Genomic DNA, 15975 nt, shown 5'->3' on the forward strand with positions numbered 1-15975 from the left:
AGGAAAGAGGAGAAATTCTACAGAGAGGCAAGAGACCTTGTACACAAAAGTGCATATCGGCCCGCTAAGACTGCTCAACGTCGGGCGACGGCGACACGCTCGGTTCCTCGGACGATGTGACCCTCCCGACGCGAGCCCGCATCGCCACGGCATTGGCTGCACCCAGCATGGGCGGACTTGCCGACGGCGCCGTCGCCGTCTGCGGAAGCTTCAGCTCTGCACCGGCAGCTGCGCTTCCATTAGCGCCGCTGCCGTTCGCGCCCGGCTCCGGGCTCGGGCTCGGCGGCCCGCTCCGCTTGCCCGTCGAGCTCGTGCTGCGGCTCGACACGCTCGAGTTCTTGCGTTTCGCGCGCCCGAGCCGGCTCGTCGGGAGTTCGAGCTCGAACGGGAGGCCCGAGCCGCTCGACGGGAGCGGAGGGACGGGGATCGGCCCGTACTGCGCGGCGCGGCGCGTGCTGGCGGCATTGAGGGCGTTGACGAGCTCGGGCACGAGGATGGGCTTGGAGACGTAGCCGCTGCAGGGAGGGGCGAGTCGCGTGAGCCGACCGAACCGGATCCTGGCCGAGGAGGAGAAAGAGGCAACAACGTACTCGGCACCAGCTTCGAGGCAGCGCACGCGGTCTTCGGCCATGGCGTTCGCCGTCAGGCAGACGATAGAGGGCCTATCGGAAAATGGTCGACTCAGAATCAGCGTCTGCAGCGCGCCACAGCTCGTCGTCTGGGGTCGCGAGGGTCGCGACGCTTGCTCATTGCTGGGAAGCGCGTGCGCACCTCTGATCCGCGTCGGGCATGAGCTCATGAATCTTGCGCGTCGCGGTCAAGCCGTCCATGCGCGGCATGTTTAGGTCCATGAGGATGAGGTCGTAGCGCTTCTTCTGCGCCTTCTCAACCGCATACAGGCCGTCCTCAGCAACGTCGCACGTGTAGCCCATGCGTTTGAGGAGATGGGTGATCTGTGGGTTGGTGCACCGAACCGATTCAGCTCGCATAATGGGACGGGATCGCTTCGAAACCCTCTACGCACGACTTTGACGCTGCAAAAGACAGGGAAGCTCTGGTGAGCACGAGGACAGCCAAACGCATGCAAGCTCAGTGAACGCACTTGATCGGGTTGTCCTCGGCGACGAGAATGGCGAGCGGGTTGCGGGTAGCGAGGTTGCTTGGGAAGACTGGGCTAGCTGGCGCCGGCGACGCGACGCGCGGCGACTCGCCAGCCGGAAAGACGAGGCGAATTGTGTGGTGCAGGCGATTGCGCTTGATCGGCTTGATGAGGAACTTGCAGTCGAGCTGGCGCATCTCCTCGTAGATCGGCGAGCCCATACGCGTGAGGGCAATGGCGGGCGAGTCGAGACCCTTCTGGCGCAGGCGGCGTAGAAGGATCTGCGCGCCAAACGAGGGGAGGAAGGCGTCGACAATGATGAGGTCGTACGGCTTGCGCTGCTCGGCGGCCTGGATTGCGATGCCGTACGCGCTGTTGACGTCGGCAGGTCCTTCAGCGACGAGACCGAAAGACTTGAGCAGCTGAACGACCACGGTCCGACTTGTCTCGTTGGCATCGACGACCAGCACGCGGCGGCCGGCGAGATCGCGGTTGGCGGCGGGAGCATACGGGTCTTTCGCTGGCGGGTCCACAGCGACCGCAACCCACTCAACCGTGAACGTCGAGCCCTTGCCGAGCTCTGAGTCGACGACTAAGTCGCCATCCATGAGGCGGGCAAGCTTGCGACTGATGGCTAGGCCGAGACCGGTGCCGCCGAAGTTGCGCGACGTCTCGGCACCTTCTGCCTGCGAGAAAACGCTGTAGTTACGAAGACGGGGTAAGCAATCCGCGAAAAGACGATGGCGGAGTCTGTCATCCGACCCGCGGAGTGGGCTGAAAGGCAGCAAACCCACCGGAACAGGCGGTTGAAGTTCTCCTTGGCGATGCCGATGCCGGTGTCCTTGACGCTGATCTCGCACTTGCGCCGCGCCCGGCCTTTCTCGTCCGCTTCGTACGGCGTCGAAGATGCGGTGACGGTGATTTCGCCATTCGACGTGAACTTGACGGCGTTGGACAGCAGATTGACGACGATCTGGCGAAGACGGGCAACGTCGCCCTCGACGAAGATATCCCCTTCCTCAATGACAAGGGCGAGCTCCACGTTCTTGGTCGCAGCCCTTTCGGCAACCATGTCCATGGAGGACTCAAGTACCGCGCGAATCTCGGTGCGCTCGGCGCTCAACTCGAGGTGATCAAGCTCGATTTTCGAATAGTCGAGAATGTCGTTGATCACGACGAGGAGTTCTTGCGAGGAGTTCTTGATCGTCTCGACGTAGTCGGTTTGGACGGGCGTGAGCTGCGTGTCAAGGAGAAGCGAGGAGAGGGCGACGACGGCGTTGAACGGCGTGCGGATCTCGTGACTCATGTTGGCTGCGGAGGAGTGTCAATGAGAGGCCTGGTGCGACTGACGTGGCACGTACCGAGGAACTGGCTCTTCATGGCAGTTGCCGACTCAGCAATCTCCTTGGCCGACCGCATTTCCGCCTGTGCGCGCTCTTTCTCGGCGACCTCGGCTTGAAGCAGCGTATTGTTGTGGCGTAGCTCGAGGGTGCGTTCGGCGATGCGGCCCTCGAGGTTGCGATTCGACGCCTCGAGCGCGCTCTGCGAGCGCTTCAGGTCTTCGTTGCTCTTCTTAAGGTCCTGGACGAGGCGGGCCTTCTCAATCGTCGAGGCCGCTTGACCGGAGATAAGCGACAAGATTTCCAGGCGGTCGGGTGTCTGCAACACGGTCCGTCAGGTCACGAGAGCGGCGAAAACAGGGAGGAATGGTCCTGCGACGCACGAAAGCATTGCTCGTTTGCGAGTTCTCCATCCACAAGACGCCGATCGTGCGCTGCTGACTGGCGAGCGCGATGCAGAGGATTGATTTGGGCTTGCGGTGCTTGAGATAGGGGTCAGGCATCGCCTGTCCGAACGTTTCGAGCGACGTGATGACCGTCTTGGAACGAGCGACGTAGTTGATGACGCTGCAAGGATCTGGGGACAAGAGCGTGAGAAGCTAAGCAGGCGCGCGAGGGATAGACAAGGGAGCGTACATCGCTCAGGCTGCGTGTCGATTGAGTCGGTTCGGCGAAGGTGCTGAACCTCGCTATTGTCGGAGCGAGCGATGGCTTCGGCGCAGAGCGTCCCGCCCTTGTCGAGCACGAGCAAACACATCTCAGCGCCGGCGGTCCGCAGCGCAAGATTCAGAAGCTTCGATACGACCCTGCGGAAATCCAGTCCGAGTCAGTGTCGAGGAGAAAAAAGCACTGGAGATCCTCGAAACCCACCCATCAATCGATAGTTCGCTGCTGATGACACTTGATGCGGTTACGACGGTGCGAAGGTCGAGCTCGGTGGCGAGATGCGAGCGCTGGTGAATGTCCGAGTGATCGACACTGCGAGACTGGCTGACCATGTCGACGTCGCGTTGCTCAGACTGCGAGTGCGGCAGCGACTCGTGCGAGCCAGTAGACGGACGGCGGCCCGGGCGCTGACTGGGCGATTCGTTTGTCCAACCGTGCAACGAGCGCACTTCCTCCGGCTTGCCCGCGGACGAGCTGGACGTCTGGTCTCCAGAATCGGCCGACAGCGTTGGCGGCTGCATGTAGTCGTTTGCACCAGGTATGGCTGCAGCGAGTGGTGGAGTCGGCGTCGGCGCGGCGCGCTGCATGGAGATGGACGAGCGGGAGGGAAAGAGGTGCGGGTGCTCGACTTCCATTCGGTGCGCCTTGGGCAAGCAACCCCAGGCGAGCCAGTTGGCATGTGCCTCAATGAGATAGCTGCGCGCAGCTATGCATCAGTGAACAGTAATGGACAGAAGGAGGAAAGTGGATCATCGCACCCGGCTGCCAGCTTCGGCGCTCTGATGCAAGCGGCCGCGCGCTCGTTGAGACAGGCGGCGAGATGAATGGCCTGGGTGCTCGTAGCTGCCGCGATGGCCGAGTCATACGCAGGCAAAGCATCCATGCACGGGCCGGACACGCGCTGGCGTTCGGCATCAAGCCACAGCCGATGCGGGAGAAAGTTATCCGGCTGGCTCGCTGCGAGCTCGTTCATGAGCTTATGCGTCTCTGCGAGAGTGTCGTGCTCGCTGGGCGCGAGCAGCTCGAACGAGTCGTAGAGGACGACAGCCTCGAAGAGTTGGAAAAACACTGGATAAACCAGCCCTTGGCCCTGCACGCAAGAAGGTGGGTTCAGCGTACACGTCAGAAGCGAAGCAGATCGACTTCGCGCACGCCTCCAAGGTTCTCGCGACCGAGCCGCATCGAGTCCTTCGCCCGCTCGCGGTCGTGGAAGAAGACTGAGAGCATCAGCCGGAACATGTGAAACTGGAGGATCGTGAGCGAGTCTGCGAGGAACGCGTGTCAACTTGACTCGATGAACAGACGACCGAAGTAGCCGAGAGACTGTCGTACAGCCTTTCTCGCTGCACGTGTGGTAGTCGTCGAGGCTGAATGCCTCGCCGTCGAGCTCGCACGGCTCTTGCGATCGACCCAGAAGGCAGTAGATTGCTTGCTGAATGACGCCGATGTCTGCAGTCAATGGCAGTGTCAGCCGGACCATGGTAACCGTTTGGGATATTGCGCACAGGTCGAGCTCAGTTCGTTGCGGAACTTGCGGACGAGTACAGCATATCGTTCGATGTTGCTGGCAATCTCCGAAATCGGCAGACCCTGCACAATGTGGTGCAAAGGATGAGCCATCCGCCCCGCGCAAATGTCCCTTGACGATGATACGCACGGCTAACAGGCTGTACGAGCAAAGCTCGCCGCAGCCGAAGCCGACATATTCGGCGTCGCGGTACTCAATACCTGTAATTCATGGAGGGTCAAAGAGATTGCGAGACTGGATGGACGGAACTGCGTACCGAAAGAAACGGCTTGATGGAAGGTCGGGAGAACGTCCTGCACCGGGATGGCCCACACCGCAACATGGGACGAGTAGACCTTGTACGTCGGACACGCGAGCGGCGAGCCGCCGTTCTTCTCGAAGAAAGCGATGGCCGCCTTTCCGTAGGCGAGACTCTCCTCCGGCTGGTTGTACTTGGCGCGAACGAGAACGGCGTGCAGTGTGAAAACGAAGGCGCCGGCATCGCTCGAGCCATGCTTGACCGAAAGGTCGAGTGAGAGTGACGAGAGTGCACCGAGCAAGTCAATGCGAACGAAGTAGACGGGCGGGACAAGCGCTGCGAGGATGGCCTGTGCGCCGGCAGCGATGGGGTCGGTCATGCGAGGAGCATCCTCCAGGGACTGCGCAGGAGACATGGATCAGCGGGCGCGGAATGCTTGAGACAGACCGTGAAGTACCTTGATGTCGTCGAGCGTGAGCGCCAATCTCTCGCGCGTATCCTCAACCAAGGCATCGGCTCCTTCTGTTGTCGAGGGAAAGACAAGACCGACCATGGCGAGCGCCGAGCGCCCGATCTCGATGGCGCGAGCCGAATCTCCCACGGCGGTCGCGCAGCGGATCGAGCGAGAGTAGACGCGTAACTTGGCGACCTGATCCTTGGCATGCTCGAGGTAAACGCGGACATACTCTTGTGCGGCGGCATAGTCGCTTTACACGGCAGGAAATCAGCACGTTGATCCAAGCGAACAGAGAGGAGTCAGGCGCACGTGAGGCTGTACTCGACTTCGATCAGGAGTTCCGCGACCTTGCACCAGAGCTCGTGCTGCGCGACCCTTCCTCCGGGCCCAAGCAAGTCCCAAGCAATCTGGAGATAAGATCTCGCCGCCTCAAATGCAGTCGATTGATTGGCTTTCTGTCCGGCGAGGAGGTTGTAGTGCGCAAGCCGGTCGCGGTCTTCCGTCGTCGTGATGATGTCGATGCCGTAATTGAGCTGCTGGACGAGCTGGAAGATCGAGTCGTGCAGCTCGGTATCGCTCGACTGCGCGACGAGGCGCTGACCGATGGTGTAGTGCAGGTTACGGCGGTCACTCACCGGAATGAGGGCGTAGGCAGCTGCGCATGCGGCGGATCAGTGCCCTTCAGCAGTGGTAGCCAGGTGGAAGGACGGACCCTGCTGCGAGCGGTCGTGGAAGAAAGCGTATCGCGCCGGTACCGGCGGCTTCTGCACGATGGAAGCCTTGCGGCTTTCGAGCCGTGGTCGCATGACGTGCTCGTCCCTGACGCTCGGAAAGCTAGCTCTCCGCGCAGCCACAGCGGCGCCGTCCGGTCCGGCGAGAATTTGCTGCTCCTCTTCGGCGCGCTGCTCCGGGTCGATGGTGATGCGGCCGAACGGGATGAGCAAGCCATCCTGTACGGCTTCCTGCACGTCGCGCGATATCTCCTCAAGGCTGCGCGCGGCCGCTTTGGCGAGCGTCGCGGCGTCCAGCTCCTCGTTGCCGAGGCACGCAGCGACCTTGAGCGCTTCTTGGGTGCGCGCCGGGTATTTGACCATCTGGGCGAGGAGAAGCTCGACTACGTTGGTCGAGACCGTCTTGCTCGCGATGATGTCGAGGTCGTACAGCCACTGGCCGCGCTCGAAATCGAACGTGAAGAGGCCTTCGGCGTTGAACGCCCTGAGCAGCTGTGCGACGAAGAGCGGGCTCCCGCCCGTCTTCTCGAGCACGAGCTGGCTCAGCCGTTTGAGATCCGCATCGATCCGTTCGCCCGCGCCGAGCGCATCTGCGCTACCGATCGGCGTCGGGCTCCGCAGCGCTTCGCGAATGAAGGCGGACACGCTCGAGACAGTGAGTGGCTCGAGCGAGAGCGTGAGGTAGATGTGTGGAAGCTTGGCAACGAGATCCGTCTCGACAATGTGTTCGGGCCCGACCTCGTTGTCGCGCCAGACACAGAGGAGCAGCATCGGCGCGATTGGCTGGCTCGCAGTCGGATCTTCCTCGCGCTCGTCGCTCAGGAGCGCGAGCGAGCGGATGAACGCCAGATCCGCTGTTGTAGACCACTGCAGGTCGTCTGCAGGGTTTAGAACGTCAGCAAGGGGTTACCATTTGCACAAGCAGGGCAAGGGTCATACCGAAGACAACAACGAGCGGTTTGGCGGACCGCGCAAACGCCTTCAGCACCCGCTGCACGAGCTGCTGAAAGCGCTCCGTGCTCTCCTGCGGGCTGAGCTGCGGCACGGGTGGCTGCTCCTCAAGCCAGCTCGGCTCGAAGACCTGCTCGAGCGAAGGTATCATATCGGCGAGGACGCGGCCTTCCTTGCCAAGTGCGCGCGAGAGACGGCGGCGCCAGACGGCTAGCTGGGCTTCAGGCTCGGAGAGAAGCTGGCGGAACAGGCCAGAGAGGGCCTGCGTGATGGCGAAGAATGGGACAGGCGATTTGATCTGGTCTTTTGAGGCGAGCGGCGCGAAAGCGAAGTGTCAGCATTGCGAGCGTTTTTCCGATGGGAGCATCGACGCACCGAACTTGACGCTTGTGAAGTGCCCGCGAGTCTGAGCGGCCGGCGTCCTCAGCGTCTCGATCAAGCTCGTCTTGCCTATCCCGCTCCCACCCTTGACTACGACGACAGCAGGCTGGTTGGTATTCTTGACGCGCTCGAAGCTTCCCTTGAGGGCGAGCATGTCGTCGTCTCGCCCGAAGAGCTTGGAAGCCGGCGGCAGGCGGAAGTAGGCCGCTTCGTCGATCGAGCCGGGGACAAAGTCGGCGCCGAGATTGTCGAGATGCGTCGTTGTCGTGCTCACGGGAGAGGGCGGGCCCGCGCTTTCAGCAGACCCCGTGCCGCCACTGCTTGAGCTCGCGCGCTGCGCCGAAGTCGATGATGGCGGCATCGCGCTGATGAGCTCGCGCACGCGTTCGAGGTCGACGATGAGGCCCTGGCTCGTCTGATAGCGCGAGTCGGGGCTTTTTTCGAGGAGTTTGGCGACGATGAGCGAGAGGGGCTGAGGGATCGAGGCGTCGATGGTGCTCATGAGCGTCGGGCGTTTGGCGATGTGCGCGTGGACGATTTCGAGCGGGTCGAGCGCGTCGGCGAAGGGCACCTGCCCCGTGAAGATTTCGAAGAGGCTCGCGCCGATCGAGTAGTAGTCGCTGCGGTAGTCGGCCGTCTTGCCCATGCGGCCCGAACACTCCGGCGCTAGATAGGGCAGGCTCTCCTCCTTCATGCCGCGCTCACGAATGGGCGCTGACTCGCCCTCCATCGCTGCGCCGACAAGCGCAAACGCGCACGAGAAATCGTGCAGGTGCACCTCGCCGAAGAGGGAGTTCGAGATGGTGCTCGGGCGGATGGAACCGTGTACGATCCCGACCTTGTGTATCGACGCGATGAGTCGTACGAGCTTGATAGCGTTGTCGATGGCGCGGAGGAGAGCAGGAGTATCGTACCAGTATGGCGCTGGCGGACGATCTCGAAGATGGTACGTCTCGGACCAGATGTGCAGGTCCTCGCTGGCGACGACCATCATTGCCTGCGGGAATGAGTGTCAGTCTGTGCTCCATGTTGTCGAGAATCCCGACACATACCCCGTAACGCCCGCTTTCTCGCGCAATGACCTTCGTAATGTTCGATACGCCCGCGTCTCGCAGCTTGGCTAGCAGCGCTGCCTCCGCCTTGAACTGCGCCGCCGCACTCGCGCGCGCGGACAGACTCAGCTTGAGCGCGACGCGCTGATCGCCGCGCGCGGTGCTGATAGCGCGGCATGCGACAATGTCGTCGTAGTGGTTCGAGACAATGTGGACTGGAAGCGCGCGAGCCAGGTCAGCCGCTGATGTTGACGCGGGATGTCACAGAGCCGGCAACGCACCCTCGCGGTACCCGTCGATACGCAGCTCGTCGCCAGGTCCCCCAGCCGACAGCGTCGTGTCTGCCGAATGTTGCGACGTAAGCCGCGGGCGCTTTCTCGAGTCGCGCCCGCCTGCTCCATCGCCGCCACTCGTGCCGTACCCGTGCCCATGCGAGCTCGTGTCGCTCGACGACTGCGCCGCCGCGAACGCTGCGAATGGCTGCGTGAACGTGATACCACTGCCACTTCCTCCTGGCGCCGCGAGCGCGCGATGGCTCTCGCCGTGCGGTCCCAGCCCTGCGCTCACGCCTCCGCCTACAGTGCTGCTGCTACCCGCTGACGAAAGGGGCGAGAGCCCGTCTCTGCCTCTTGAGGCGAGACTCGAGCGCCTGCCCGCGCCGACGAGTGGTCCGCCGGCATGAGGCACCGTCCGCGGCGGCGGGTGCAGCGGCTGATGAGTGTGTACAAGAGTGTTGGTTGTCGTCGTGATCGGCCCGTGGGCGTGGTGCTGGTGTGGATGCGCATGAGGCGGCAGAGGAGGAGGTTGTGAGGACGGTGGAGCAGCAGAGGCGGAGAGACGCCGGCGCTTCTCGGCAGGCGGGCTCATGTCGCTGCTCGGATCCAGCTCGGCGCTCTGCAGCTGCGCCTCGGGGACGGGAGGCGAGCGACGCTATCGGGATGGGCGGGAACGGTTGCCGGGAGAAGCGAGAACGAGCAGGGCGGGAGGCGACGGAGGGGCCCGCCTGCGATGCTCAGCAGCTTTAAACAGCTCCGCAAAAGCTCTCGTGAGCTGTCAGACTCGCGTCGAGCGTGTTTGGAGCCGAGAAGCTTCCCAGCCGCAAGTTGGTGATGAGGTCGACTTTCGATCGCATGCAGATCTCGTCCCTAAGGTCGCAAGTGGCCGGCTCGAGTGGGCGTCCTGCACCCGTAGCAGTCCTCGTAGGATGGCTCGCCCCACTTCGAGACGGATGAGCGAGAGAGAGTGCACTCGACCTGCACGATGGCAACATGGCACACACGGCCCGCGCCTCTTTCGCACGATGAACTCGTGCAGACCGCCATGCATTGCGCTATGCCGCCTCTCCGCCGGCGAACAGCCCGAAATCGCGGATCTCGAACGACCGGACCGCCTCCTCAAACACCCTCTTCGCCTCGTCCGCACTCCGCTCCTCGCCCGTCTCGCCCATCCTGACCGGGAAGTTGACGCACAGCGTCACGTCGGCGTCTCGTTGCGGGATGCGCCACAGCGCGAGCTGGATCAGGACCGTGTCGGCTTCCGACGCGGGGCGGTTGAACTTGCTGACGGTCTGGGTGCCCGTCAGGACGGTCGGGCCGTGCACGGTTGGCAGACCCGGGCCGGACGGTGTTGACGCGGCCGAGGGAGTCGAGACGGAAGAGACGGTGGACGAAAGGGCGGAATTGTCGTGTGCGAGGGAGGAGAAGTGGAAGCTGCGGCAGCACACTTGGCGTCAGTGAGCAAGCTGAGTCCTACCGAAGCCCGCAAAAGCAGCCAAGCACTGGATCTCGGGGCATGACAGCAATGCTGCTCACTCACCGTGCGGCCTTGTCGAGGTCGTGCTCCGACTGCTCATCCTTGACCAGCTCGAGCACCTCGACGATGTAGCTCAAGTCTGAATCGGGCGCGAGGAACACTTCTTGGGTATCAGGCACTTGTCGCAGGTCACTGTGTGCGGGCCTCGTTAACCAAGTGTAGGTACAGCGAGGCGAGGAGGAGAGGCGCACCCACCTGGCGTCGACGTAGTTGGCGGGGACAGAGGCAGTGATGGCGCCGCCGTACAGCGGTCTAGAAGAGACCATTTCGCGGGCTCAGCGCGGTCCAGCGCGCGAGTGAGCGATTTAGCGGATGTCAAGCCGTCATCAGTGCGACAGCCGCACGGAGAGGAGGAAGTCAACCCGTCCTCTTGTCCTGGCGGGATTCTGGCAGAGTGCTCATGAGTCCTGAAAGGTACTACTGCTCTCGTGAAGCTGCTCGGCTCGCGCTCACTGCGAGTCTGTACTACTTATGACTTTGCGTCGTCGACGCGACTTTTCGATGCGCGTTGCAGGGAGACTGCAGTGTGTGCGCGAGTTGCGCAGGACTGCATCTGCCCCTGAGCATGTCTACGCGACGACGGACGCGCGCGTGTCCGAACAAACGCGTGTTCGTCGCGCCGGGCGAGGTTTCGGCTGCGCGTGCGGACGACGGCAAACACGCTCGCATCGTCCTCGTCCCGCTCGACCTCTTTCCTGCAGTCTGCGAGCTCAGGAGAGTCGAGCTGCAGTCTAGCAACACCAGCCAAGCATCTCCCGTCGCCCAAACGGCACCCTCGCTCTTCCCAGCACCCCGCCGTCGCTCGACCTTCCTCACCACCAACAAACATGGCCGCGCTCCCGCTCTCAACCTCGCCCGAGCGCGTCCAGACCCTCGTACAGTCGCCGGGAATGTCTGTAAGCCCCTCGCCCACCGAGCAGCCGCAACTCCCGCCTCTTCCGCCCGCCTTCGCCTCGTCGGCTCCCGTCTCTCGCGTCTCGTCCGCGTCACCTCCCCTCGCAGCTTCCGCGCCCTACGCGACCGTGACGAGCACGACGTTTGGCACTCTCGACAATCCGCTAATCCCGAAAAAGCGCCGCCGTACGACACCTGCCGAGCTGGCCATCCTCGAGCACGAGTTCCGGGTCAACGCGCGCCCCGACCCGCTCGAACGCGCGCGCATCGCAGAGCGCCTCGGCATGACGGCGAGGGCCGTGCAGGTCTGGTACCAGAACCGCAGGTGCGTCGGCGCGACTTTGTGTTTTCTGCCTCGCGTCGCGCCTCCCTCTTGAGTGAACATCGCGGGGACCGACTCGTGTCGCGACCCGCGCGTCCTTCGCAACTCGGTGCCCCGTCCACGGCGACGTGCTGACCACGCTCGTTGATGCACACAGGCAAAAGGAGAAGAAGGAGTCGTCGTGCTCGTCGTCGATCGCCTCGACCGGGTCTGACCCGCGCGACCTCGACGGCGTCGTCCTCTCGTTTTCGTCGTCGCCGCTTCCCTCGCCTGCCCTGCCACTGCACCCGACGACCGGTGCTGTCTTCCCCCATGTTGACGCACTGGCCGCAAAAGGCGGGCTCCAGTCGAGCCGCGAGTTGTACACGACCGGCGTGACGCCGCCATCTTCGTCCTCGACCGGCTCGAACAAGGAGAACTCTTACTTCCCGCCCATGCCATCTTCCACGATGCCCCTGTCGTCTTCGGGCCGAGTGACGGCGCCTGCGCTTCTTGCCGCCTCTTCGTCCGCAACTCGCCCCGTCGCCTCGGCCGGCCACGCACCTGCCTCGGCTGGCCCGGCCGCGCAGCAGCCCTACCGCTACAGCTACCCCTCTGCACCTGCCCCGTCCAGCTCTGCCGGTTCGAGCGGCGCCGACCCGTCCTCGCAAGACGGGCTTTCGAGCAGCGCGGGCGTCTACCTCCACCGCCCGCACAATGCGTCCATCATCGCGGCCAAGAAGCACGTGCGCAAGCGTCCGCAGGGATCGCACGCCCCGCTCGCACGTGTGCCGTCCCTACCGCACGCGTTCGTCTTCCCGCCGAGCCCGCCCAAACCGGCCTCGTCCGCCGCGGCGGGTGCGAAGCCTCCGCTGGGCCGCAAGGCGAGCCTCAACGACGTGGTCGCGCGGCAGCAGAAGAAGGCGGCGGCGACGGTCGGGCTGTTTGGTCATGCGCAGGGACAGACCGTCGCCGGTGCAGCGGAGCGACGACGCTCGTCGACGCCTTCGGGAGCCGCCGAGAGCACGACGACGGCTGTCTCGCCCCCGCCTGCATCGAAGAGTGCCTTTGCGCCGGATGAGCTTGCTCCCTTCGCTCAGTCGCAGCCGTCGTCGATGGCGGCGCTCACGCCCATGAGCAAGGCCAAGGTCAAGGACGATCTCCTGCGGCACATGGAGTCGGACCCGCCGTCGGCTTCGTCGCCCATCGCACCACTCACGCGCAGGCGCGTGGCCGCGCACGAGGCGTCGTTCGGTGCAGCAGAGGAGGACGAGGAGGTCGACGAGCTCGACAAGGAGCTTACGCGGGTCGAGGACGACGAGGCGCATTTCCAGTCGCAGCGCCCGCAACCGACACGCTCGCTCTCGTCGTCTTACCTTTCAGGTGGCACCTCGGCCTTCGCGCCGCGCGGATCCGCTCCGTCGAACCGCGCCGTCTCGCTCGGGGCGTACCACCCGCACTCGCGCTCGTCGACTGCGTCCGCCGCGCTGGGCTTTTCGGCGGCCGCTCTCGCCGACCACAGCAGCAGCGTGTTTGACCCCTCGCGCGCGGGCGCGGGCCGCTCTTGCGCTGTGGCCGCACTCGGGCGCAAGCGCGCGCGCATCCTCGAGAACCAGGCGTCGGTCGCGCCAGTCCCCCTGCCTCCTTCTGCGCTCCCGACCCGTCCGCCGTCGACGAGGCCGTCGACTTCTGCGTACGCGTCGACGGCCAAGGCCGGATCGCGTGGCGCGCTTGGCTTTTCGCTCGACTCGGCGCGGCGCGAGAGCTCGTCGTCGACCTCGTCGTCGCGGTCCAAGCGCCGGCGCGTCTCGGGCGAGTCGACCGCGTCCGCCGCGAGCGCGTTCGCCGAGACCGTCGACGAGGACGACGACGACGGGAGCATGGCCGAGCTGAGCTTCTCGTCGACGTCGACGGCGAGCACGGTCGACTCGCTCGTCACGGTCGCAAGCTCGGTCGCGCCGTCTTCGGCCGCAGCGGGCTACTTTGCGCTGTCGGCCGCGGCCAAGCACGCGAGCGGGCAGGACGGCGGGGCGGTCAAGTCGCAGGAGGACGAGCAGCGGGAGTGCGCCGAGTTGCTCCTCGGGCTCGGCGGGTTCTGCTGAGAACTCGTGGGCTCGCTTCCTTACCACCTCGAGACCCCTTTCGCTTGACGATTCCCTCACGAACCCCCATCCGCCCCGCTAATCCATCTCTCGCTCTGCCCGCGATTCCAAGGAAACCCATCCGTTCTCATTGATACCCCTGTCACTAGCACCTCGTCTTCAACCGACGACCCAAATTCCCCTCCAATCTCGTCATCAGATCACACCAAATTACCCCTATGCGCGGCTTTCTCATCATCACAAGCTGTACAGTAATCTATACCCTGCAAAGCTCGAGTCTCCCATTCCCGATTCTCCCGCCAGCTCACTTGTGAAAGGTCTCCGGAGTGCGGAAGCATGGGACGAGTGATGCTGCGGCTGTTGTTACAGACAAGAGTGTACTGCTGCGGATTCTACGGGAGACGACGAGACGCGCGTCTACCAAGACGCGCGCGAGACGCCGGGGATGTTGCCCTCCTCGGCGTTGAGCTTGAAGCGGTGCTGTGAGCCACACTTACGTGAGCACACGGGGTCCTCGGGTAGAAAGACGTGGGACCGAGCGAGACGCACGCGACAGAGACCAAACTCGCTGAAGACACCGCCTCCACGGCCCGTCTCAACACACCGATTCTTGACGGCAGCCGGCCGCGTCTGTGCAAGCTCAACATGCATAGTCAGCTTCAAGCATCGCAAATGTGTCGTCAGGTGAGCTGGAGCAGGGCGAAGGAACGCACGTTCCGCGGGAAGGCGTTGAGCTTGAGCATGGCGGCCGAGCGGATCTTGGGGTCGATCGTCTCGTTGCGCATGATGTACAGGTACGCGCGACGGAGCAGCTCGTTGGCTGTTGGCGCGCGCAGAGACGGTCAGCGGGGTCGAAAGGAAGCAGGCGAGAGGAGGGCCCGGAGCGCGGCCTTCTCGCTGTTTGAGACCGTGGCCTGGCCTGCACAGGCTCGAGACAAGCTCACCTGCAACGGCCTTGCGGGCGTTGAAGTCCTTGAGGGCCATGTGGCCGGGCAGAGGTCGGGGCATGGCTGAAGGTGATGAGGGAAAAGCACACTGGCCGTCAGCGGGGCCGTCCAGTGGAGGCCAGCAAGGGGATTCCAGGGCTGCAGAACACGCTGGGCTACTCACTGTCCTGACCTGTGGCGATGCGGGCGAGTTGAACGAGGGAAAGTTGCGCGTTGCCTTGTTGGTCGCGGCTGACCTCGCCCTCGTTGCGGCCGCCGTTTCTCTCTCAGCAACCGCACGAGCGAGTCGCCTGCAAGGCTCTGACTCGCCAAGACCACCAGCGCCAACCCTGGCCAGCTTCAACAGCTCGCTTCGCCGCGCTCTCGCCCTCCCTTCCCTCGTCCGCCGCCGCCCTCTCTTCCGCTCATTCGCCACCATGTCGACCTACACCCTCGAGGACGTCATCCGTCCCTCCCGAGCATCCGTCAAGCACAAGCCAGCCAAGAAGGGCGCGAAGAAGGGCAAGGGCGACGTCGAGCTGCCCGACTACATCGCACCAGAGGCTAAAACGCCCTCCGAGCGCCGCGAGTGGGACCGCATGAGCTCCCGCATGGAAGGCTTTCACACCTACTGTACGGGCGCATCTCGTCGAGGTCTGTTGGGACCGCACACTGACCCCAATCTGACCGCCAGTCCGCTCCGGCTTCCGCCAGATCTTCGAACTCTCCGATGGGTCGTTCGAGAAGCACGGTCTGACACCCCGTGACTTTGCTGGCGTCATTGAGGACTTCCTCCATCACCTCGAGTTCCACCACGGTATCGAAGAGCGGCACATTTTGTGCGTCGAGCTGTCTGGCTTATACTCAGGCTCGCTGCATCGCAGTATCGCGCTGACGCTGGCTGCAACCGTACAGCCCTGTCTTGCGCAAGCGCATGCCGCAGTTTGAAGATGACCACCAGGAGGAGCACGACACGATTCATGCAGGTGCGCACTCCGCTGCCTGCGAGAATCAGCTTCAGACGTTTTGCTTACGTTACCTTTCCGCCCGTTTCTCGTCTCACAGGCATGAACGAGCTCACTGTGAGCTCCTTGTCCCTCAAGCCCGGCTCGTCTCGCCTCAAAAGCCCGTTCTAGACTGACCTTCTTAACCCGGCGCAGGCTCTGACCGCCAAGTACCGCGAGAATCCCTCGTTGTACTCGCCCGACGAGCTGCGCAAGAACCTCGCGTCGTGGGGACCGGTCTTGTTCTACCACCTCGACGCAGAGGTCGAGTCTCTCAAGCCCGACGTGCTCAGGCGCTGTGCGTTACTGCTCTCTCTGCGCGCCTGTCGACCCAGCTATCACCTATGGACGAGTTGCTGATCCGTTGTTGATGATGCGGTACAGACTGGACCCTTGAAGAGGTTCGCCGCCTGCCGATGTAGAGGGCGTTCCTTCCCCCCGCCCATTCTGACTAGAGCTAGACGTGCTGTTGTTTGTGTAACATCGACTTTCC

The 15975-nt window shown here is 63.5% G+C and overlaps 5 protein-coding genes across 5 annotated transcripts; 2 read left to right on the forward strand and 3 right to left on the reverse strand.

Annotated features, from left to right (window-relative positions):
- Positions 1–64: 64 nt before the first annotated feature.
- JCM10292_001191 (uncharacterized protein) lies at positions 65–9310 on the reverse strand (the record flags this gene model as incomplete). The annotated part of the gene is made up of 23 exons (XM_076648698.1): positions 65–515; positions 591–662; positions 772–953; positions 1025–1034; positions 1103–1798; positions 1894–2410; positions 2461–2758; positions 2823–3016; positions 3076–3245; positions 3310–3801; positions 3864–4195; positions 4258–4370; positions 4438–4554; positions 4611–4695; positions 4763–4833; positions 4890–5271; positions 5329–5578; positions 5638–5983; positions 6041–6937; positions 6999–7313; positions 7386–8388; positions 8444–8658; positions 8725–9310. 23 exons carry the CDS (start codon positions 9308–9310, stop codon positions 65–67), a joined length of 7794 nt encoding a protein of 2597 aa, XP_076505644.1.
- A 463-nt stretch (positions 9311–9773) lies between these two features.
- Positions 9774–10521, reverse strand: MOG1 (Ran GTPase-binding protein MOG1; the record flags this gene model as incomplete). Its single annotated transcript, XM_076648699.1, has 3 exons — positions 9774–10152; positions 10259–10387; positions 10451–10521. The coding sequence occupies 3 exons, from the start codon at positions 10519–10521 to the stop codon at positions 9774–9776; spliced, it is 579 nt and encodes a 192-aa protein (XP_076505645.1).
- Positions 10522–11082: 561 nt separating this feature from the next.
- Positions 11083–13552, forward strand: JCM10292_001193 (homeobox domain-containing protein; the record flags this gene model as incomplete). Its single annotated transcript, XM_076648700.1, has 2 exons — positions 11083–11474; positions 11629–13552. 2 exons carry the CDS (start codon positions 11083–11085, stop codon positions 13550–13552), a joined length of 2316 nt encoding a protein of 771 aa, XP_076505646.1.
- A 417-nt stretch (positions 13553–13969) lies between these two features.
- On the reverse strand, positions 13970–14560 carry MRP2 (mitochondrial 37S ribosomal protein uS14m MRP2; the record flags this gene model as incomplete). The annotated part of the gene is made up of 4 exons (XM_076648701.1): positions 13970–14032; positions 14102–14182; positions 14266–14372; positions 14497–14560. The coding sequence occupies 4 exons, from the start codon at positions 14558–14560 to the stop codon at positions 13970–13972; spliced, it is 315 nt and encodes a 104-aa protein (XP_076505647.1).
- Positions 14561–14915: 355 nt separating this feature from the next.
- JCM10292_001195 (hemerythrin domain-containing protein) lies at positions 14916–15904 on the forward strand (the record flags this gene model as incomplete). Its single annotated transcript, XM_076648702.1, has 6 exons — positions 14916–15111; positions 15173–15317; positions 15394–15464; positions 15544–15560; positions 15639–15780; positions 15867–15904. 6 exons carry the CDS (start codon positions 14916–14918, stop codon positions 15902–15904), a joined length of 609 nt encoding a protein of 202 aa, XP_076505648.1.
- Between the last annotated feature and the right edge of the window lie 71 nt (positions 15905–15975).

This window comes from Rhodotorula paludigena, assembly GCF_050403205.1.
Source record: "Rhodotorula paludigena JCM10292 DNA, Rt_paludigena_JCM10292v1_ctg18, whole genome shotgun sequence".
Classification (NCBI taxonomy): Eukaryota; Fungi; Basidiomycota; class Microbotryomycetes; order Sporidiobolales; family Sporidiobolaceae; genus Rhodotorula; species Rhodotorula paludigena.